The sequence below is a fragment of the Aquarana catesbeiana genome, linkage group LG02 (assembly GCF_042186555.1).
Source record: "Aquarana catesbeiana isolate 2022-GZ linkage group LG02, ASM4218655v1, whole genome shotgun sequence".
Lineage (NCBI taxonomy): Eukaryota > Metazoa > Chordata > Amphibia > Anura > Ranidae > Aquarana > Aquarana catesbeiana.
In genome coordinates, this window is record NC_133325.1 from 686,243,659 (window position 1) to 686,268,182 (window position 24,524).

Sequence of the window (24,524 nt, forward strand, 5' to 3'; positions counted from 1 at the left end):
CCAGCGATGTCGGCAAGGGACGCTGAGAACCCGCTCGGTTCTCGGCAGCTGCCGCCGCCATCCTATGTGAGGGAATCAGGAAGTGAAGCATTGCGGCTTCACTTCCCGGTTCCCTACTGCGCATGCGCGAGTCGCGCTGCGCGTCCCAAGTGGTCCCCGCTCTCTCCTGGGAACTGTGTGTTCCCAGCAGACAGTGCGGTGGGGACGGGAAGAGGCGTAGACTCCCATGGGAGTCTATGCCGGAAGTGGCTGCAAATACCTGTCTTAGACAGGTATCTGCACCCCCCTGAAAGGTGCCAAATGTGACACCGGAGGGGGGGAGGGTTCCGAAAAGCGGAAGTTCCATTTTTGTGTGGAACTCCGCTTTAATGTATTTTTTACTGAAATGTTGCCTTTCATAAACACAGTTGCGCTATTGTCATGTAACATAAAAAAAATAGAACTACGAACATTTTATTCTCTAGGGTGTTGTGTCTGCTTTAAAAAAAATAGAAATAATATTTTGGGGGTTTTTAGGTAATCTTCAGGCCTAAAATGACTTTTAAAACATGTAAACAAAAATTTAAAAAAATGATTCCAGGACTGCCATTGTGGAGGGGGAGGTTGGAGGACACAGAGTGGTGGGAGGACGAGGGGGAAGCAAAATGCACCTTCGCCTAAGTAGACAAAAGTAGACCAGCCCTGCAGCTGAGTACCATGCCATCGCTGTGAATGGTCACCACAGAGATCACATAGTGTTATTTACAGTGCTGATCTCCCATTTACAACAGGGGATGGAGAGAGATCAAGCATTATCCTGCTGCTGTATGTGACCAATATATTAACCCCTTCACCGCCTGCTTCCTCTGTGTGACCTGTACATTAAAGGGGTTGTAAACTCTCGTGGTTTTTCACCTTAATGCATTCTATGCATTAAGTTGATAAACCTTCTGTAGTGCAGCAGCCCCCCAAAGCCCCCCTTTTACTTACCTGAGCCCGATCGTTCCACCGACGGGAATGAGCACAGCAGCTCCAGCCAATATCTCGGGTCCTCATTGGCTCCTTCTGCTGTCAATGAAATCCAGTGACACGGGGGCTGGGCCGAGTTCTGCTGTCTGTGTCAATGGATGCAGCAGCAGGACTCCGGAGGGCACACGCTCGAGTGTCCCCTCAGATTGCGGGTCTCTGAGGGGGCACTCGATGCAGGGAGGAGCCAGGAGCGCCGCTGGGGTACCCCAGAAGAGGAGGATCAGGGCCACTCTATGCAAAACCCTTGGACAGAGGAGGTAAGTATAACATGTTTGTTATTTAAAAAAAACAAAACTAACCTTTATAACCCCTTTAATGTATCTAGTGCACGATTCTCAGGCTCCATGTTTAACCCCCTCAGTACCGGCATGTTTCTTCCTTTCCAAAAAATTTTTGGACAAAAAATAAGATCACCTTGAGGTGCTTTCCAAAAAAGGGTCATTCGTACTATTCTGGAATTTTCATTTTAGCAGAAAGTAAGAAAATATTTTTTGTCTTTTTTTTCCTTTGCTGTTTTTACTATACAGTCTCAAAAAAATGGTATACAACTCATTTGGGTACAACGTTGCATGATGGAGTAATTGTCGGTCAAACTATCACAGTGCTGAAAACTGAAAAATGGCCTGGCAATGAAGGGGTATTACAGGCTACTAAGGTGGTTAAGCCCTTCCCAATTTTGCCACACCCTCAATATGTCACCTAATTTGAGCACCACCTATTTATTTTTCTCTGGGTGCCCAAGGCTGAATTCCCCCCCACTTGCAGAGGAAAAAGAAATAGTCTATGGCCCCGTTTATTGGCATGGTTTTCACTGACCCCCTTCCCCCATGTCAATAAAGTATTAAAGCATATCTGAAGAAAACTATTATTAGCTCTGGATAGCATTATACGGGGTTAGAAACCCTGTGAGGTTTTTATTGCTGGGAGATGCATTCTCTTATTTGACTTGATGACCACTGTCAATGAGATGAAAAGTAAAAGAAATCCAACATTTTGAGTTTTTCATTCAGAATAGAGGGAAAATCCATCAATAGGGACACTTCTTCCCCTGATAAAATGTTACTTTTTACTCTGTGTTGTATTTACAAGACATGAAATTAAGGGAAATATTCCTGACAGAGGGCAAGAAAAATTTGGCAAGGGTCTTAACAATTCTCTTCTATGTTAAAAATGAAAAAAAAAATGATTTTAAATAACTTTAATATACTTTGCTATAGTAATATTACAATACCCTGAAGTATCATTCTATTTTGAGCAAAAAGTTATATAGAATTAGGCATTAAAATGCGCGGTTGCATTTTTCTAAATACAATAAAAATATCCTTTTATAGAGTGATGTTACAAAGCTTTAACTTTTCATTTGAATGCCATATTTCTATCTACAGCATAATCATTAATAGTACAGCAATTTGCCTGTTGGGCTTAGTAGTCTTTTTGCACTAGAAGTGTTCAGGTGCACCGAGTTGTAAATCTTTCTTTCTTCTTCACTTGCAGAGCAGCTGAAGAACCCATAACTTAGTCACTGACTTGTTCTTTTTTTCTTATTACATGCATATTTGCCTGAGGCCAACAAGAGCTGATATAATAATTGGCTCACACAGCCATCTGCCTGCCTTATTTCAACTGATGTAATCTCAGATCTATTTCAACATTCTTTTTTTTTTCTACCTGAATCCTCTCCTTTCCTGACATGTTGTCTGATCTAATACCTGGGCTACACCAGAAGCAGCAGCACGCTGATGTGCTTCACTAGGAAGGTAAGAGGAGACAACTTACATCTTCCACCAGCATTCTAGAACTCATGCGTGAAAGCCAAAGTAAGCAAGGAGCACAAGTCCTTCAACGCAGCCCATGTATTTAATGCCCAGGAAAGCAACAGTGACATTCCCAACTGGAATACAGGAGTGATACTGGGTTACTCTTCTTTTTACTCTCTTCAAGACTCACCATCAAGTTTGCTGAAGTGTATACGAATTTCTGAGGACTGTACTACATTTTCAGGTATTCGTTTATTCACTCATGCATACTCATTCAATTTATTCTGCATGTTTGTAGATTGTTTTTCTAATTTATTTTATACTTTTTGAAGAATGAAAATTACTTTACATTTATAAATAATTTAAGTATTTACAATTATTTAGAGTAGTTAAAGAATTGAAACTTTTAGATAATTCATTTTCATATTGAAATTAAATATCAGATTTCTAAAAAGCCGTGACAAAAAAACTAATTTTACATGTTTAAAAAAAACAAGGCTTCATGTTATATTTGTCCTTTAGTCTATCAGATAGGTAGAAAATGTTCTACACATATTAAAAACTTTATTAAGGCATGCAGTGCATTTGTATAGTGCTTAGAATAATTCGTTTTTATAGGTTTAGCAATTTTTGCATTGACAGAAGCAACAAATGCTGCAATTTCAGATGAAGAATGGTATTTTTTTTACTAACTATTTGTTACAGAGTTATTACTTATTGCATTACATCTAATAATTCATGCTTCTGTTCTCTAACCGGTTACACATATAATCATACTTTTGGTACCCACTAGATGAAGGTAACCACATTTATCACAGATAGCAGCATTGAAATGTTTTAATTTTTTAGCACTCAAATATGAGAGGGTCATCTGAGTTACTGCTTTGGATAATGCAGATCATTTCATAAACCAGGCCCAAGGTGCCTTTGCCTGAAGATGCAATATGTTGACATGGGCATCCTCTTCAAACTTCTCCGCATGTTCTGCCTCATGAGAGCTATGTAAAGCAAATATTATTAATATTCGTACATAAACGTTAACCAACACTGTTTGGCTAATATTTATCCTTGTATATCCTGCAGGAGAAGATTATATTAGAATGATATGAAATTTAAATAATTGAAGGCCATTTAATGTCAGAATGACAGCTGAGAGCATTTTTCAGATGAAACACATATTTCTGTCAGTGCATTTAAGTGAAGCTCCGGGCTGGTGTAGTTGTATTGTTGTCTGACACTTAAAATTTAGAAATCAAGTTGAACAATGTGGCCCATACAAAAACTGGAGATGTTTTACAAAAGTCTGGTGAGGTGGTTAATCAGAATAGAAGATACTCTCACTCCTCATTTCATGACATCTGTAGGCCCAAATTGAAATTAGTAGTTGAAATCACTTTAAAAAGAGGATCACTATCACATGCCTTCAAAATCTGGAGATGTTATCTACTGTATATTAGGGCAATATGAATGGTACCATGAAAATGTTATTTCAATAATTAATGCTTATAAAATATTATTTATAGCATCCATTGCAATGTTCATTGTATTTGAAATTGTATTTTTTTTATTTTTAAAATGTAGGAGTTGATTTCTCACAGGTGTAATTTGCACCCTAGTCTGTATTAAAAATAGCCTTAGTAAGTATTTAAGCAGGAAAAAACGAAAACTCTTTTAGTAACAGAGCCTTAGTTCCTTGTCATCTTAGGGCTTTGGGGGATTGATAAACCTGTTTTCCTGACACTACTGCCATGTTAAAACATTAAGCTTCCTGTCTTGGAGGGCCATGAGCAAATTACCTTTTTGCCCCTGGATGAAACATCTTTACTCTCAAAACATGCAGTCAAAAACGCGTAGTTATATGCAGTTTCTGGTGTGAATGGACACTTAACATCTTTAATAACCTTAACTGTTTTCATAGCAAAAATAAAAAGGGCCTTACAATAAAACTAAAGTTTATATTTTTACAGTTAACACTTAAAATTAGCAAAGCATGGAGGTATCATGTTTAGCATACTAAGTGCTCTTTGAGCTTCAGGCTCAAATGCCACCAAGACACTATTGGCACAAAGTTGATACATTTAATTTATGTCTTTAGGGTTTTTTTTCCACATGCTCCTGTTTCCTACAACATCAAAAACAGGCTATGTTTAAATATCTAAAGCTTTCTAAAACTCTTTTTTAGCATTGAATACAGCATGAATATATTAAAACCACCAGGTTTTTATTGTTGTCTCCCACTGGGCATATTCACCTTCACTATTTGTCCTGGCGACCATTGTTACCGGAACAGAAAGTGATGGGAAATCTAAAATTTTACAGTTGTCATTGGAAAATAAGGTGAAGGGTAATTTTCCAAAGGAGACTGATGACAACAGTTGTTTAAATGCTGAAATTTTACACATAAACACTTAAATATTATTAGAAATATTAACATTGAGCTTTTTGACAGTATCTTTTCTTGTCAATTTCTACGAATAAGACTGGCCAACAGGTGGAGATGTATCTTTACTAGAACTGCAGTTTTCAGAGCATTGTGTCTGTCATATGACAGCATGGCAAGGCAGTAGTTCCATACCAGTTGCAGATATGTGGACAGTCTAAATCTGTTTTAGCCAAGTCTACTTAGCTAGACCCAGCTAGTAGCAGTTGTGTAGTAAAGTTTACTCATTCTAATGTGCAGAAGTACAAATCGTGGAGGGCTGCACCATAAGTACATTTATATGTATGGTTTCCCATCACTTAATACTCCACATATTATACCGAGAATGTAATGTGTTGGCAACTTTTTAACACTGTGGGGTTGATTTACTAAAACTGGAGAGTGCAAAATCTGGCGCAGCTGTGCATGGTAGAAAATCAGCTTCTAACTTCAGCTCGTTCAATTAAGCTTTGACAAAAAAAACTGGAAGCTAATTGGTTTCTATGCAGAGCTACACCAGATTTTGCACTATTCAGTTTTATTAAATCAACCCCTGTGTATAGACCATAATTGTACTGACAAATGTGGATACGTTATATTTTATAACTGTCCCTGTTTTGCCTAATATGTCAGATTACACCTCAAGGCTAATTTCCTGAAGGTTTAATTTATGATGCTTCCCTTGAAAACCAGTTTCCTTGGATATTTCTGTTTTAAAACTCCCCTTAAGCTGATTCTGTGTTTAAAGTGAACATAGGTTTGGTGTCAATACAAAAATTAGCTATTTAGTAAATCAGCTAATAGATGTCAGATGACAAGCTGGAAAACTTATCGTTCATACACACGTATGCTACAGACATTTAAGGGCTCATACACAACTGACATATTGGCGATTTGCTGATTCAAGCCGAAGTATGTCATGTATCCTAATGTAGAATATATGGGAAGAATATTGGGAGAAATGTATACATCATCATTCACCAGATTATTCTGAATTAATTCAGCACTTTAAATCATTTGCCATGTTGGCTGTCATAAGTGGGGATTCCCTTCCCTCATCAGGATTTGTAGAAGTTCCTTATTGGATCAAATAACTTTACTGCTTATTATGTCACTGTGTGCACTACTAATAAGATCAATAAGATATAAAATGCACTCTAAGCCTATGTTGACTTGTCTGCAGTGCCCAGGTGCAAACCAATGCAGAGTCTATGTTCTACAACCCTGTCAACTTTCCTTAAGGGGAAAATATGCAAAAATGTGCTTTAAAAATAGATTACTTTAAAGCTGAACTCAAGACAGATATAAAATACACAAAAAAATCAGCTATATATTCATTATTACGGTACAACCTTAAATGTACTTTTGAATTGCAAGCAGTGCAAGTGCCTGAATTTGACTTGCTATTCGCCTCTTGCCATATCTGTACAGAGGAGGTCTGAATAGGGGAGGGAGAAGCAGCATTAGGAGCCAGACAATTGTGCTGCAATGCAAGGAACATGCTGATAGGACAAAGCGTGTCGATAAAGAGATGAGTTCACCAGTGTGCTACTTCTTTTTTCACTGTCCAGTCACAGAGTGCAGGTAGGGAGTAGACCTGCAGATGTTACTGAACTGCAGCAGGAAAAAATCAGATACCCTACCCTGCCAGCTGCTAGAAAGGGCTGTGCGATGGAGCTAGCTGCGTTAATCTCAAAACTGGCTGGACAAAATTACAAATCCATTAGCAGGTAAAACTGCTATCATATGTGTATTTTATCTGTGTATGTAGCTGTTTGCCTGGTGTTTAACCTAAATTTGATTTTCTGCTTTATTAATTTCCTACATTCTAATATTAATAACATTAACATTAATGTGAAAAATGTAAATATAAATATAGTTGCAATATGTTGGGGAATGACAGGTATTGCCAACATACCCATTAAAATAATTCAGTATGTAAGTTAAAAAGTTTAATTAAATTCATAAATATGTTATCAGGATTCCAATCCAAATATGCTGGAGGGAACACCTGGGGCATGACTTTGACCTCATTACAGAGTGAAAAGTTACTGTTTTGCAACTGGTAAATCTCCATCTCACAAATGCTATGGAGAAAATGGCTAATATTTAACAAAAAAATAGGATGTCAGCTATAATCATAAAAAAAGCATAAATGTGGACATGTTTTTTGAAGTATAAACACAGATTGCAATATGCATTTTAAGCTAACTCGTATGACTGCACCCATGCTACACTCTACAAAAATAAGTATAGAAAGTGAAATTTATTTTTTAAAATTCTTCCTTTTTGACAAACAAACTTATAATATTAGTTTAGTGCACACAACTACAGCATAATAATCAAATACTGAAAGTTAGTTTTACCAGCAATCACTATACTGATGAATTGGGGATTTATAGTTATTAATCGCTAAAAGATGAAATGTATTTCTACACATATGGAACAAATGTCTTCCTGTGGTTTGACCCACGCAAATAGAATGTAGTAGCCAATAATCTCACATATAAGGAGCATTGTGCTCCTTTTAACCACTGTGTGCTGCTTGTGTAGCTCACAGTATATGGTACAATATGCTGCATCTGTATAGCAACTAGTTGCTAAAGAGTTTATTATTGTTGTTAAGCTTCTACAAATCACCCGTGTGCTCCTTCCCTAGGGCAAGAATTCATTTAAACTATGTTGCTCTACTTTAAAAACCAGATCCCTTTTAGAGTATGGGAGAATAATGAAACAGTTTGCTCGACGTGGAGTAACACAGGCAGTCTAGGACAAATTTGACATCAGACACTTTTATAAAGTGGTCTTTCAAACTATTTTGGAATATACTTTATAATAACTCTCTTTATTCCCTGCTATCCCCACTAAAATATCATAAACTGGCAATTAGTTGCCTGGCCCACTCATGTCAATTTATTTATATTTATTAAATACTTTTGCTCATAAAATGTCTGCTCTAGTGGCTCACATTCACTATTTTGCAATCCTTTACTTGCCTCTAGCAGGTTTGCAGATTACAAGTCGGGCTGGCAAGGGTATAAATGAAATGAATGGTTCTGTGAACATTATTATTGTAATATCTGCACAATAGATTGCAGCCATATCCCCTCCTATATATCACTTTTACATGGTTAAACTCTCTGACCATTTTATATGAGGCCTTATGCCTGCATCATTAAATGCCTGTGCTTACTTTTGATAGCAAACTATTCACTCAACAGTTCAAAACATTTTAAACGTTTAAATTTATTTGTGTGGCCCTTTTACCTACATGTTTTTGCTAGTGAAAACAGGGAAGGAGATGGAGCCACAGTCTGAGCATTAAAGTGTTTCCTACCCCAACACTTCATATTCCTGATATGTGCCTGCTGTACCATGCACTTGTATGAAAAAGTATCCTGTTCTCCTTGTATTGCTTTGTGTGAAATCCCTTGTGTTCCTGCCAGTCCCTCTGCTTTCCTATTAAAAACTGACCACACTAAGCAGAGAGAACACACCAGTTTCCTAGCTATGCTGAGAACTCAGTGTACTCTCCTCCAATAATCACACTTGTCCTGACACGCCCCCGCTGGCAAGCTCAGTGTACTGTTTCTACTTCTCCTCCCCCAGCTCTTATGCAGCTGTGAACAGAGGGAATTTGATCATTTAGAAAAAAAGGGAAAAAAGTATTTATAATGTTTTTTTATATCTATATAAAAATGTTTTGTCTTTAATTTCTATTTTAAATTGAATGGGCTGTTTTACAAGGTAATCATTTACAATCACTTTAATGCACAGCACTAGTAAACACTACTTAGCACAAAACTTAAAAGAACGGTCCAAAAGCAGCTACAAGTTCATTGAATTTAAACAGTTCATTAATTTCTCTGCTACAAAGGGAGTTATCTCTTGGTTTTATAACTATTTCCAAGGTGAGACACAATGGGGGTTATTTACGAAAGGCAAATCCACTTTGCACTACAAGTGCAAAGTGCACTTGAAATTACACTGAAAGGCCTCTTGGACGTGCAGTCGCTGTAAATCTGAGGGGTAGATCTGGAATGAGGGGAAGCTCTGCTGATTTTATTATCTAATTATGTGCAAACTAAAATGCTGTTTTTTATTTTCCTTGCGTGTCCCCCTTGGATCTACAGTGACTGCACTTCCAAGTTCACTTTCAGTGCAACTTCAAGTGCACTTTGCACTTGTAGTTTGCACTTGTAGTGCAAAGTGTATTTGCCTTTAGTAAATAACCCCCAATGTATTAAGAAAGGACCCCCACCGTTATTAAATGGGAGGCAGAAATGGGACAAGAATTGAACCCAACAGAGTGATGAAAAGCAATAACTATTATTCAGAGTTCTACTCATTGCACTACACATTGGGAGAATGCTGTAAGATCTTACAGAGAGGATATATGATGCCAAGCAGGTTATCTACAATATTTCCTACTATATCAGCTCTCTGTTGGCGACAGTACGGTCAGGTAGGATACATTTACCATACCTTGTGGAGTTGTAAAAGCTGTAAAAGTTTTAGGAGATCTGTATTCTCTCTGATCTCTAAGTTCACAGGATATGCACAGCCCCTTTTCCCCGACTAGCATTGATTGGTATATATATATATATATATATAGATATATATATAGATATATATATCTATATATATATATATAGATATATATATCTATATATATCTATATATATATATATATATATATATATATATATATATATAGATATATATATAGATATAGATAGATAGATATAGATAGATAGATATAGATAGATAGATAGATAGATAGATAGATAGATAGATAGATAGATAGATAGATAGATAGATAGATAGATAGATAGATAGATAGATAGATAGATAGATATATCTATCGATTTCAATAGTTTTTTATTGAGAAGTCAACAAAAAAAGATGATCAAGATTACAGGTACAACAAAAGTCCAACATTTACCCAAATAGTAGCAGACAAAACATAAACTGCATTTAGGACAGAGAAACATATGTTGTTGACAGTAGATGAGTTCCATAAGATAGACTCCGATAAGAAGGGCCACTCCACTACCCCAGCACCCCTCGCGGGAACTCGCTGTGCTGGGAGGGGAGGTCCCCTTCTCGGGAGAAGCCACACCTCTAAACCTATGATATATGATGAAATAAAAGTGAAGCAAGATCTTTAGAAAAAAGAGTGAATTCAAATATGAAGTGTCTATCATGAGTATTATACCCAGAATGTCAGGATAACTAGTAGAGCTTATGGTGAAATTTGCATGTGGCTGTCCAATAAGTGAAGAAAATCGAACCATAGGTCCAGTCTGCATTAAATAAGCTTTGTTAATCATCTGAAGAAGCCTATCACCTGTAAGAAAGGAATGGGCTGAAGTAGCTACTCCAAGTGTTAGCAAAGTAGTCAAACCTGTATGCCAATAATCCATAGTATAGAAGAAGAATAAGATAGGAAAGGGGAGAGAAAAGAAAAGAGAGGATAGAGTAAAAAGGATAGAGAAAAAAGGAATGATACATCCTAAGATGGTGCAGTACTCGCTCAGCCACAGAGGTCCAGGTTAAGGAGAAGCCAAAGGCGGTGAAGATATGTATCTAACCCATGGATCCCAGACAGCATCGTGTTTAGAAGTAGTGTCCAGGAGAACACTAACCGTCTTCTCCTGGGCTATGATCCATGAAATCTTTCTCTTAACCAAGAGAAAGAAAACAGTTGGTCTTTTCCAGGCCCGTGCAATCGTGAGTTTGGTCCCTAGGAAAATGAACATAATAAGTCGTTGGACTACTTTAGGGGTTTTTGGGCAGGGAAAGTTCAGGAGAGCTAGCTGAGGAGACTTTTGGATTGGGAAGCCCGTTATTTTCCTAATGATAGTAAAGATCCTATTTCATAAACCCCGGAGCCTAGGGCAGTCCCACCAAATGTGTAGCATGGACCCAATATGCCCACAATTACGAAAACACATAGGGGAAGCACTTGGGTAGATTTTGGAGATTTTGAGAGGGAGCATATACCACCGCATGAGGACTTTCATATTCGCTTCAATTAAAGCTATATTCAAAATGCCCTTAGATGCTGCAGTAGAAGCTCTATGCCATTCCTCAACACTCCATGTGTGTTGTAGATCACTTTCCCATTCCCTCATGAAGAGTGATTTGTCTCAGACCTAGCAAGTGATCGGTAAATCACTGAGATCCCGCCCCTCTGCTCCACAGCTTGACCACACCACTGTTCATATTCCGTGATCGAAAGTGGGGTGTGATTGGGGGACCTAAGAGACTGCAGAAAGTGAAATATCTGTCTGTAACGAAATCTTTCTGTGTTGGGCATGTCGAGTTTGTTAGTACAGTGGGTCAAAGTGAGGGGTCCCGTAGGATTAGCAAAGTGTCCTATTCTATACATCCCCTTATCTAGCCACCATTAGAATGCTTTTATGTCCATGCCAGGAGGAAGAAGAGGATTTCAGAAAATGTGGGACAATGGTTGCCAATGTGATACTATTCGAGGATTGTTTCTGAGAGAGTCCCACATTGTCAGGGAGTGGGAAAATGTAGGGACCATGATGGCAGGTCTAGATCTAGGAGGAGACCAGATAATGTAATCTAAAGTAAATTGAGGGATAGCCTGTCGTTCCATATGTACCCAATCTGGGTGAGCAACCCTAGAGTATACAGTGGATAGTTGGGAAAGTTGTGCTGCCTGATGATACCAAAGAAGATTAGGTAAACCCACTCCTCCTTGATCCCTGCTCCTGAACAGAGTCTTCTTGGAAATCCTATGTCCCTTTGCACCCCATGTAAATTTAATAATTTTAGATTGAAACTTCCTGAGTTGATCCTTGGGAATAGGTATTGGTATGTACCTAAATAGATAAAGGACACGTGGTAGCAAAGTCATTTTCACTGAATTGATTTTACCTAACCAGGATAGCCCCAATTTGTCCCATCGTGATAAGTCCTCTCCCAGTTTACGAAAAAGTGGGGGGAAATTTGCATTATAGAGATTGTCAATTGATGCAGTAAGGTTGATACCCAGATAGGGGATCATTGTCTCCCCCCAACTGAATCGGAAGTCGTTTTTGAGCAGGGCCATCATGGAAGTTGGTAGATTAATGTTTAGAGCCATAGATTTAGAGTAATTAACCCTAAGGCCAGATACCTTGCCGAAGTCATCGAGCACCCTGTATAAGTTTGGTAAAGATGTAAGCGGTGAGGTGATGAAAAGCAAAACATCATCGGCAAAGAGAGCACACTTGTGGGTTTGTTGGCCACAACGCACTCCATGTATGTCCGGATTATCCCGAATATCTAGTGTCTCGATGACCATGGCAAAAACCAATGGGGACAAAGGGCAGCCTTGTCTAGTACCATTTTTAGAATCGGGAAAGAATGTGAATAATAACCCTGCATTTTGACTTGTGCTACCAGAGTAGAGTATAGTGCTCCTATTATATTCATAAAGGTTTGACCAAAACCCCACTTCTTTAGTATCAGGAACAGGAAGGCCCAGGAGACAGAGTTAAAAGCTTTCATTAGATCCAGAGACAGCACGAATCCCTGCTGAGGGAGTCCCTTGTCCCAGCCATATTTTAGTAATGAAACTATGTCTATAGCTCTCCTGATCTGATCTGGACCCTGTCTCCCAGGAATGAAGCCTACCTGATCCCTATGAATATATAGGCTTATAAAGGAGGATATCCTATTAGCTAAGATTTTAGTTAAGATTTTTAGATCATTATTGATCAAAGATATAGGCCGGTAATTAGCTGTACAGCTATTGTCCTTGTCTGGTTTTGGTAGTACTGTAATGAAGGCTGAATTAAGCGTCTCATCTAGTTGTCCCCCGGCTCGAAGCTAATTAAAAAAGCGAGCTAGATATGGCGAAAGCTGCGGGGAGAAATGTTTGTAATACGGGGCTGAAAAGCCATCCGGACCAGGAGCAGAGTCTATAATATATATATTTCATTATACCAAAAGTCCAAACAAGTATTCTTAGGGGAACAAACCCTTGTCTATGTGTTATTGCTGTTAATAGAACTGCTAGTGGGATTAGAGTGTTCCAGTTTTGGGGAAAAACTGGCCAAACACATAATGAGATGACTGAATAATGCAAACTGTCCTTGAATGTCTGTGGCTGGCTTTAGTTTATGAAACTTTCAGTTAATAAAATCAGACGTTTAACCTGTATTTAATCATTTGAAGAATCTCTATGCATAATTTTTACCATGCAGTATGCAGCCAGTTAATCTGAAACAGCTAAGGACATAAAGTACTAGTGAATTCCCTATAGCCACCAATCAGATTTTGGGTCTATTCATTGCATTTTACCATATGCATTGCAGCACACTAAAATGCAAAAAGTATGTCCACTATTAATAGTGTCTATTTCTGTCTCAGCACTGCAGTGCAGTGTATTTAAAAAAAAATAAGACCAGGTTTTTTTTTTGTTTTTTTTTTGTGTTTTGTTGGATTAGTAGGTCCATATAAGTCAACTGCCACTCAGCAAATGTATATAACATGCTATGATGCACTGACAATGTGTATTAGCAAGCTCTGGTCACTGCCTGCTAACTTTCTCCGTTTCAAATTCTAAACTGAAAAATGCAGTGAAAGTACACGTCAACGTGTGTCAAAACACGTGTGAATGCACAATGCAATTTTTGCATATTTCAGTTTAGAATTTGCAATGGAGTAGGTTAGCAGGCAGTAACCAAGGTTTGCTAATACACACAAGGCTTGCACAATAACACATGGAAATTGATCTGCTAATGCTACAAAAAATGCATTCATTCCAAATCCATGAATCCAAATGGTCCCTTAGACTTTTAGAGCAGGTTTGAATCCCATTGGTGGCCGAGAAGAAGTATTCTGTATGTTGCAACTGTGCTGGGCCTGGGCATAGACAATAATGACTATTGCTATCTTAATAGGTATGGTATGTATAGTCAAAGATTTTTGTTTTATTTTGGATTTTAAAGTAAAAGCTTAACACCCCTGTCAGTTTATCGTTTTGCTGTCTTTGTTCATTTGGGGAGACTTCCCTTCACTTCTATTCCTATGGACGCAACAGGAAGTAAGAGGAATTTTCCTCTTAGTAGTCACTGCAATGAGTGCCCCATTGTAAGATTTACCCTCAACTCTTGTTGGTGACGAATGTACATTTTTGAATTTCCCATCATTTTCTGTCTTAGTGACGATGATCACCAGTTCAAATGAGAGGGAGAACACATATGGCAAAAAATAAATAAAAAGATTGACAAAAGGTCTCATCTTTTTCTACTCTATCCAAAATTTTAAACATTTGGCTTAACTATACATACACATTAAACTTAAAGCCTATGAGTTGACCTGACACATGCGACATATGTGAATTCTGCAGGTTTTCCAGCCTTGGGCAGTGGAAACTCTATACCTGTTGTGCCATGCTAATGGGCGCAATGGGATTCTTAGGTGAAAGTGTATATGGATATTTTGAACATTCAATTACCTTTTTAATTTGTACTACAAAATGAACCAAGGAAACAACCTGGTTTGTACAACCAATGAATCCACTTTTGTTTGCTTCAGTTTTTACTTAGATCATAAAAGCAAGGAACTTGACAGATAAATGATTGATCTATTTGTACAAAATAAAACGCACATTTCCTGGAGGTAACTATCAAATTTCACCTTATAGCACTATAATTTCTATCAGCACTACAGTAAATTCCTAATATCAACATACACTTTCAGCACTTTTTAAGTTTATCTCCAATTTAAAGAAATATTTCATCAGCTACTCGATGGTTGCCTTGCATCTGGATATTTGTAATTTAATATCTCAGAACAGCAAGTTATTGATCTGCCCCTTCACTATAATAGAGTGGCAGTTTGTCGTGTTATTATAATTATTTGTCATACAGATTGTTGTTTTCATCTGTTATTTTCAGCATTCATTGGTTCTCATTTTTGATGAAAATAATAGTTGTTTGGGCAAAAACTATTGTTACAGATTGGGGAACTGAGCCTATTGTCTAGGTTCCTAAAGCACTGGCTTACGTGACCATCTGAGCACTTGGTGATTGAATATCAGCAGACTGCAGGAACTTAAAGAATATGTTACCTCAACATTTCACATTCCTCATATGTGCCTTCTGTATCATGTACTTGTATAAAAAAAGCATCCTGATCTTTTTGTATCATTTCCATTATGTGAAATCCCTGGTGTTCCTGCCAGTCCCTCTGCTTTTCTATTAAAAACCGACCACATTAGGCATGAGAACATAGTGTGTCAGCTCCCTAGCTGTGCTGGGAACTCAGCCTGCTCTCCTCCAATGATTAGACTTGTACTGGCACGCAGCCCCCCCCCCCCCCCCCCCCAAGTGGCTTAGTGTGGGTTGTCAGCGCCCGGGGCAAGGCAAGTAATTTAATTTTCTCGGCTCGTCGTAGTGTTGTACGTCACCACGTTCTTGACGGTCGTAAGTTCAGCGAACTTTTGCGTGACCATGTGTATGCAAGGCAAACTTGAGCAGAATCCCATTGTATCGTTTCCATTATGTGAAATGCCTGGTGTTCCTGCTAGTCCCTCTGCTTTTCTATTAAAAACTGACCACGCTAGGCATGAGAACATAGCGTGTCAGCTCCCTAGTTGTGCTGGGAACTCAGCCTGCTCTCCTCCAATGATTAGACTTGTACTGGCATGCAACCCCCCCTCCCCTGTGGCTTAGTGTGGGTTGTCAGCGCCCGGGGCAAGGCAAGTAATTTGCGCCCCCTAACCAGTGGACTTTTAGCCCCCCAGATTCCTCCACTCTGATCACACCCCCAGATTCCTCCACTCTGATCACACCCCCCAGATTCCATCCACTCTGATCACACCCCCCAGATTCCATCCACTCTGATCACACCCCCAGATTCCATCCACTCTGATCACACCCCCAGATTCCATCCACTCTGATCACACCCCCAGATTCCATCCACTCTGATCACACCCCCAGATTCCATCCACTCTGATCACACCCCCAGATTCCCTCCACTCTGATCACATCCCCAGATTCCCTCCACTCTGATCACATCCCCAGATTCCCTCCACTCTGATCACACCCCCAGATTCCATCCACTCTGATCACACCCCCAGATTCCATCCACTCTGATCACACCCCCAGATTCCATCCACTCTGATCACACCCCCAGATTCCCTCCACTCTGATCACACCCCCAGATTCCCTCCACTCTGATCACACCCCCAGATTCCATCCACTCTGATCACACCCCCAGATTCCCTCCACTCTGATCACACCCCCAGATTCCATCCACTCTGATCACACCCCCAGATTCCCTCCACTCTGATCACACCCCCAGATTCCCTCCACTCTGATCACACCCCCAGATTCCCTCCACTCTGATCACACCCCCAGATTCCATCCACTCTGATCACACCCCCAGATTCCCTCCACTCTGATCACATCCCCAGATCCCCCCACTCTGATCACGCATCCAGATTCTCCCCAATCCCTCCACTCTGATCACACCCCAAATCCCCCCTTCCCTCCACTCTGATCACATCTCCGCCACCCCATCCAACCACTTTGATCAAACCTTCAGATACCCCACCAGATCCCTCCATTCCGATCACACCTCCAGATTCCCCTCATCCCTCCTTTGTTTTCAACTTCATATCCCCCCAGATCCATCCACTCTGATCAACCCTCCAGATACCCCACCAGATCCCTCCATTCTGATCACACACACCAGATATCCCTCTCTCCCAACACACACACACAATCCCCCCACATCTTACCAGTCCTGCAGCATCAGGGACAGGAGGGCTAGCTGTGTCCTCCAGAAGGTGGACCTGGTGGCGGCAGCTGTAGCCACCAGCAGGGAGCCTCCTTCATCCTTACCTCCTCCAGAGCCATCACTTCTGGCACCCCAGCCTGCCCCCCTGCACAGCGTGGCGCTCACTGCCTGCACACACTCAAGATTGGGATCCACCCACCGCTCTGCCCTCCTCTGCAGCAAGTGGCTGGGGACTTGGATTTTACTGCCCCCCATGCTGCCTGGGCTGCCTTATGGTGGCACTGGCCCTGTTGCCCCCAGCTCGACGCACAGTTTGCCCCCCTTCCATGCTATGCCACCCCCTTCCCCTGCATAGCCATTATGGGAAGACCAGTGTGCTGCTGTTTCTTCTCCACTAGCTCTCTGAGCTACTTATGCAGCTGAAAAGAGAGGTTATGTGATTAGAATTTTTTTATATGTATACCTAAGTATTTTGCCTTTAATTTCTGTTTTAAACTGAACGGGTTGTTTTACAAGGTGAGGATTTACATACACGTATGTACACTTATGTTATACTTAATATATTCAGTCTGGAGGAAAGAGGAGAAGGGTGTGAAGAAGGGTGTGTATAAGGCTGGGTGACACCAGGAATCGCACAGGAACGTGCGATTCACATGCAGTCCTGCGTAATGCGATTTCAACCCATTCAAAATGCACCGCACCAAAAGTAGTGCATGCACCACTTTTGGAAACTCACTGCATTTGCTACCTGCATTTGGGGTGTCATTAAATTAATACTGACACCTACTGCAGAATGCAACTGCAGTACGTTTTGAAAAGGGTGCGGGAAATGCACATTGAACGGAGGTTTCCTGCGTTCCTGTGTTCTGGTGTAAATCAACCCTGAGAGTCCTAGTTTGCAGTTGTGTAGACTAATATAAATAAACCTTTTTTTTACACTTTTGCAGGTGGTAACCACTTATTATCTGCAAGCGGTATACTATCATCCCTTAAACAATGCTCCCTGCTGAGGATACATTACTAAAAATCCTATGGTAAAGTGAGCAGGTAGCATGGGTATGTGACAGCATTGTCTCTGACAGCTACTATTGCAGCCACCACATCTAAGAATTGGTAAGCTGTAATATAATAAATGTTTGCTTTTGGGTTTAATACTGCTTTGAATTATACCTAAAGCAAAAAAATGTATTTCATTTTTAATAGAAGGGGGAGAGGTTAGGTTTTTGTTGCTATCTATTTCCTAATTATGAAGATTCGCTGTCTTTATTTATCCTGGTGACCATTGTCTCTGAAATGCAAGGTAAGGGGAAATAAAACATTTTGTGTTGTCCACAGAACAGGAATAGAGGGAAAATCTTCCAATGGAGGCACTTTCAACTGAAAACTGTGTAACATTTTGGAGACATTTTCTCTCACTTCCTCTTGTATGTACAGGACAGGAGATGAAGTTAAAACCACTGTCAATTTATATTTTGCTGTTTGGGTACCATTGGAGAAATTTCTCTACATTCATTCTCAGGAGGTTAGAGGAAAAATCCCTAGGGCCCCTTTCACATTAGCGGACCTTTCAGGTCTGCCTGCCCATTTTTCAGGTGGACCCGATTGGACCCTCCAGTCTTCTTTATGGAGCTGCAGGGGTAAAAGGACATGTGCCCAATATGTCCAATCTGATCCTATCTGCTAAAAAAAGATGGATGGGGATCCGTTCCCCATCCGTCTAGTGAATGGGATCGGATGGCAGTCAGGTGTAAATGGACAGGCGGTCTGTTTACATCAAACCACCCATAGTGGAGAGTGGGCTGTGTCTGCGTCTGCTCTACATAGCAGTGCAGACACAGACCAGCCATCTGGCTGCTCAGCGGGATCAGCAGACAGATCCTCTGCTGAGCAACTGGACTCCAGAGGAGCCCACCCCATATGGAAGGGGCCTAAGTAAGGGAATTTCCTCCCCTTCTATAAACAAAATGAAAAAAAAATAAAGTTTTGTCTTTAGATATATTAACTCTCAAGATACTCAAATGTAAGTTCAGATAATTTTTCAGATTTCCTGAGTAACTTTACGTGGTTAGTTTTTTTAGCACAAAGTGATTCTCTTTCATTTTCTTCAACAGAAAAAGAATTCAGCCCTCCCAATGAAATCACTGATGGATGTTACAGAAGCAAGTTTTCTTTTATGAGATCACATGGAAGCTGAAAAGGACAGTTACTCTCAGCTAGAAGAAGAGATGGTGAACCTGCAAACAGGTAAAAAGCAAACATAACTTAACAAAATTATGTCGGACAGTAGATACCTGCACCCTTTCTCATGGTGCCTCATCCCTATGATCAATGCAAAAACATAAAGTAATGGATGGGATTTTACCAGCACCAAGAGAACATTACAACCATATATACTAGAAAATGTTTTATTCTACATTGTGATTAAAAACAAATACAAAGATTAAAAACATGTAAATCCCTTACACAAGTAGATCACATGCAGATGAATCACATACATGGATATATGTATATATACCCCATAAAGATCACATAGGTGAAAATCTGAAAACGCACCCCAACACGTTTCAACGGCCAATCCACAAGCGAAGCACCCCAGGGACCCAGGGAACACAGACCGCATAAAGGAGAGAGAAGAATTCAAGAAGCACGTTGCCAATATGACCAGGACATGTCACAGTATATCTCAGAGTGAATGGGATGTAAGAGGATCTTTCCCAATGATGTTCCAAAATACTGGTGTAGACAGGTCCAAGATCAGTAAAATCTATGGACTGAAAGCCTAAGAATCAATGAGCTGCACCTCAGGGGGAGTTCATGGGTCACATTCAGAGGAGCAATTACCCCATAATGCTCTTGGACCTGTCTACATCATTTTTATGGTACATCACTGGGCAAGATCCTCTTACATCCCATTCACTCTGAGATATACTGCAACATGTACTGGTCAAATTTGACAACTTTTCCCTTGAATTCTTCTTTCTCCTTTATGTGGTCTGTGTTCCCTGGGTCCCTGGGGTCACTTGTGGATTGGACGTTGTTAGCAATATTAATCTACCCCCTCTCTTGCAATACTCCCTGAAGAAGACAAAATGTTGAAACGCATTGGTGTACATTTTCAGATTTCCACCTGTGGACTTTTTGGGGTATATACACACATATATTCATGTATGTGATTCATCTTATGTGATCTACTTGCATAAGGGATTTACATGTTTTTAGTTTGTATTTGTCTTTAATCATGATGTACATTAAAACGTTTTTCTATTATATATGGTTGTAATATTCTCTTGATGCCTGTAAAATCCCATCCATTACTTTATATTTAAGCAAACATAACTTGTTCATGCCATGACACCTTATTGAATAATACAAAATACATTCCAGCAGGATGGGTTCCTTAACTGTCAACAGTCAGATTCAAATGTTTTTTCCCCAACTCTCATTTTCCACAGCAACCTTAAAAAATATTGGTTGTTACTGCCTGCATTATATATCTGTTCTTATGCAGGAGGCCAATCATCTTCAAAATAAATTGTACTTACTGAAACCTTGAAAAGATACTATTCACATTTTGGTGTGGTGGATATTTAATGAAGGAGCCCCCTTTTTTTTGCTGTCTCTGCAAACCTGTCTTTATTTCAAACATCAACTATGGTTAAAGTGGAAACTAAAGTTACAAATAAAAATATTGTAAACAGGCAGGGTCTTTATTGCAGAAGAGATATGCAATGTCTCTTCTGTAATAAAATACACTTACCTGCCTATTCACAATCCCCTTGTGAATGTACACTGGCTGATCTGTGCATGCGCAGTTCAGGTTGCATTCCGGCACACTACCTGTGTGCTGTGATTACTTAATGTGGAAATTTAAAGGGAAATACTGCGCTAACCCCATGATGAACCCAAAATGAGCAGCTACATAAAATGTGACGAACATGGAATAACAGGGTGGTGGAAAATGTAGCGCTAACTGTTATACACAAATATTGATATATGATAAATGTGCCAAAAAGAACATGTGCTGTCATTACTTCACTCCTGGGCATACATGGTAATGATATCATCCTATGGTGGCCAATCAAGAAGGCCAAAGACTGGCACTTCGCAAGGACTTCGCAGAAACAGAAGTATTTTTACCTTTAGAGCCCTTTCACACTGGGGCGGTGCGGGCGCCGGCGGTAAAACGTTTTTAGCGCCGCTTTACCCTTGTTTTAGCGGCGGTATTCGGCCGCTAGTGGCCGAGAAAGGGTTAAAACCACTGCAAAGCGCTGCTGCAAGACTTTTTTTACCGCTCCAAAGATGCTGCTAGCAGGACTTTTTTTTACCGTCCTGCCAGCGCACCGCTCCAGTGTGAAAGCCCTCGGGGCTTTTGGGAGGTTTTGGGAGGTATGGTTTTACTGTAACTAAGACCCCTTTCACACTGGGGCGCTTTGCAGGGTGCTATTTTTAGCGCTGTAGCGCCTGTAAAGCGCCCCGTGTTAAAGGGGTCTTAGTTACGGTTTACATTAAAACCATACCTCCCAACATTTTGAGATGGGAATGAGGGACACCTACTAGCAAACCTATGTAGGCATAGGACACGCCTCCTGCTACACCCCCTTAAAGGAGAATTAACCAAAAAAAAAGGTTCATTAACATTAAATCCACAAGGGATTTTTTTTTACTACTACTATTCCCTTATATTGCCTTTTAAAATTTACAAATGCAGCAATTTAGAAATTGGATGAAAGGTTTAGCACTGGGAAACACTTTTTGAAAGACAAAAAGTGCATTTTATATACAGCTATATGGATCAGACCAAAATGAGGGACAAATGAGGGGGAAAGAGGGGCAGAGGGACATTGCTCCAAATCAGGGACAGTCCCTCGAAATCAGGGACAGTTGGGAGCTATGTAGAACTAAGGACTCATTCACAGGGGTGAATGATCAGTACACCAAAAAACAGGGCCATGTTTAATGCCCAGGAGGCACAGGTGGTCTGTGCAGCCACATGCAGTCAGCCTATTAAAATCAATGACAGGGCAGGGGAGAGCTGCATGGATCTTCATGTGCATTCCTGTTTGTACATCTGTGCAGGACCAATGCACGGCTCAGAACGGAGACAGACTGCAGGACTGCATCAGTCCTGCATGGGTGTACACTAAAGAAACATACCCAGGTAGGTAAACACAGCCATCTGCATGGGTGTACTAATCAGTGTGGCCAAATAAGGGACAGTGCCCATCTGCAGCCTCACCATTGCCATCAATGCAGCCTGATCAATGCCCATCTGCAGCCTCACAAGTGCCATCAATGCAGCCTGATCAATGATCATCTGCAGACTCACAAGTGCCATCAATGCAACCTCAACAGTCCACATCAATGCAGCCTCACCATTGCCATCAATGCAGCAGCCTCACCATTGCCATCAATGCAGCAGCCTCACCATTGCCATCAATGCAGCAGCCTCACCATTGCCATCAATGCAGCAGCCTCACCATTGCCATCAATGCAACAGCCTCACCATTGCCATCAGTTCAGTTCCAATGGCGGCCCAGGAGACGGAACTTTCTATTACAGTGGCTGCCAAGTACATCGGAAATTCTCACTGTATGTAATCTGACGGCGCTCGTCCCGCCCCCCTCCCTGTCCCCTCCGAGGGAGCTAAAATTGAAGTATTGGCGTATAACACACACATGCTATTTGCACCCGATTTTCATGGTGAAAAAGTGAGTGTTATACGCCAATAAATACAGTATTTAAGTATCCATCAATGCTACATTTTTCTTCTATAAATCAGTTTGTAATATAGATTTAGGAGGTAACAATAAATTGCTTTATTATTGGTAGATCCTTTATTAGTTCTAACCACTTACAGTACTTATAGGTCCCACAGTTTACAAAAGCTCAGTTCTAGCCAGCAAAGTGTTTTAATGATATAAAAACAATTACAGAGGAGTACAAGGCAATAAATCATGTAGTTCAAAAGAGTTAAATCTGCATTATCATAAGGCCCCACCTAAGGCCCGTCCTTCATTTATCCTCGTACTTTGTCCCTGAAGGTTCTGATCATTCTCTTTATAGTTTTCTATGAGGTCTGAATTTAGCTTAGCTACCAAAGCCAAGAATGGGTGTTTATCATACATCTTACTGCAAACTAAGTTTTATGTATGTGCTATAAAACACCTTAAAAAGGCTTGGCTACAGTCCATAGGTAAATATTTAGGCTGTAAATTTGACAAATTTACAAGTCACATAATTAATGATACTACTGTCATTACTGATAGGTAAAAGGCGTAATATTTACAAGCAAAGCTGTCTATAATGGGTTTCTCCATTATAGACAGGCAGAGACCATTCTCCATGAAAAATATACAGAAAAGCAATAGACAAGTGACACAATGGCTGTAAGGGGATACAGGGAGGGGGGTGTCTAACCACAGGGACTTTGAACAGTAGTCCAGCAGGACTTTTAGGTGTGCACCACTCCAGCTTGGACTAATTTAAATTGTGGTTATACATTGTAGTTCTTGGTTTAAAACACCCTCCATGTAGGCTTCATGTACACCCTGCCTACAATTACCGCAGTCATGGGAAACTGCAAAACGCTGCAAAATTGTGGACCAGAAGCTGCATTTTGCTTTTTCCCACGACCCGCGGTCCAAACGTTCCTATCCTGAACGTGATTCTTTCGCATTAAGGAGAGGGAGGTTGAAGCTCACCTAACCACTGCAGCCCCTAAACTCTGCTAAAAGCCTATTAGTACATTGACGCTAAAAAATGGCAAAAGCTCCTAACCTCACGTTTGGGAGCTGCTAGTGTACATGAAGCCTGAAAGTGTATGTATTGCTTACGTTTTAGTTTTGGATAGTGTAAGGAAAGGCTAAAACCCCCAGGTAGGTTTTTTTTCTGTCTTTGTGTCATTTGGGATTTCCTTTCACTTTCTGTGCCAGATATTAGACTTGTGCACAATGGAAAATTTTGTTTAGTTTTGGTTCGTTGTCATTCATAAAATACATAATTTCGTTCTGTTATATTCGTTATGTTACGTTAATACGTTTTCGGATCATTCGTTATTGTTCGTAGAGTGTCGATATTCCTTATACTGAATCTCGAATCATGTCGAATTCATTCATTATATGCACTATTATTTTGTTTGTATTCGTTGAAATTCGATATTTATGTATGTGTATATATTCGTGATAATGATTCGTAGTTTGGAAAGTCGTTTGTTTATTGAATCTATTAACACACACAATGACAATATCTCTTCTCCTCTGCTCAAATACAATACAATACCCTTCTCACTCAGTTCTCAGGAATGCACTTTGCCAGTAATCCAACCTCCAGCACAAAATTAATCAGCTTATTGGACTGTAATGCCGCGTACACACGAGCGGACTTTACGGCAGACTTTGCCCGGCTGATTTTTCGATGGACTTTACGACGGACTTTCTGAATGAACGGACTTGCCTACACACAATCAACCAAAGTCCGTCGAATTCGTACGTGATGACGTACGACCGGACTAAAATGAGGAAGTTCATAGCCAGTAGCCAATAGCTGCCCTAGCGTGGGTTTTTGTCCGTCGAACT

General features: G+C 40.2%; 1 protein-coding gene across 3 annotated transcripts in view; it reads left to right on the forward strand.

The window, feature by feature from the left end:
• The first annotated feature begins 2,640 nt into the window (after positions 1-2,640).
• FOXN1 (forkhead box N1) overlaps positions 2,641-24,524 on the forward strand; it is a 134,077-nt gene continuing 112,193 nt past the window's right edge. Inside the window, exons 1-2 of one of the 3 annotated variants that reach the window (XM_073616763.1) lie at positions 2,641-3,009; positions 19,062-19,194. In XM_073616763.1, the coding sequence (XP_073472864.1) occupies positions 19,134-19,194 (61 nt within the window). In that variant the 5' untranslated portion in view covers positions 2,641-3,009; positions 19,062-19,133. Of the gene's footprint in view, positions 3,010-6,892; positions 6,915-19,061; positions 19,195-24,524 lie in introns of those variants that run through there. The other 2 variants (XM_073616764.1, XM_073616765.1) reach the window with 2 other exon arrangements.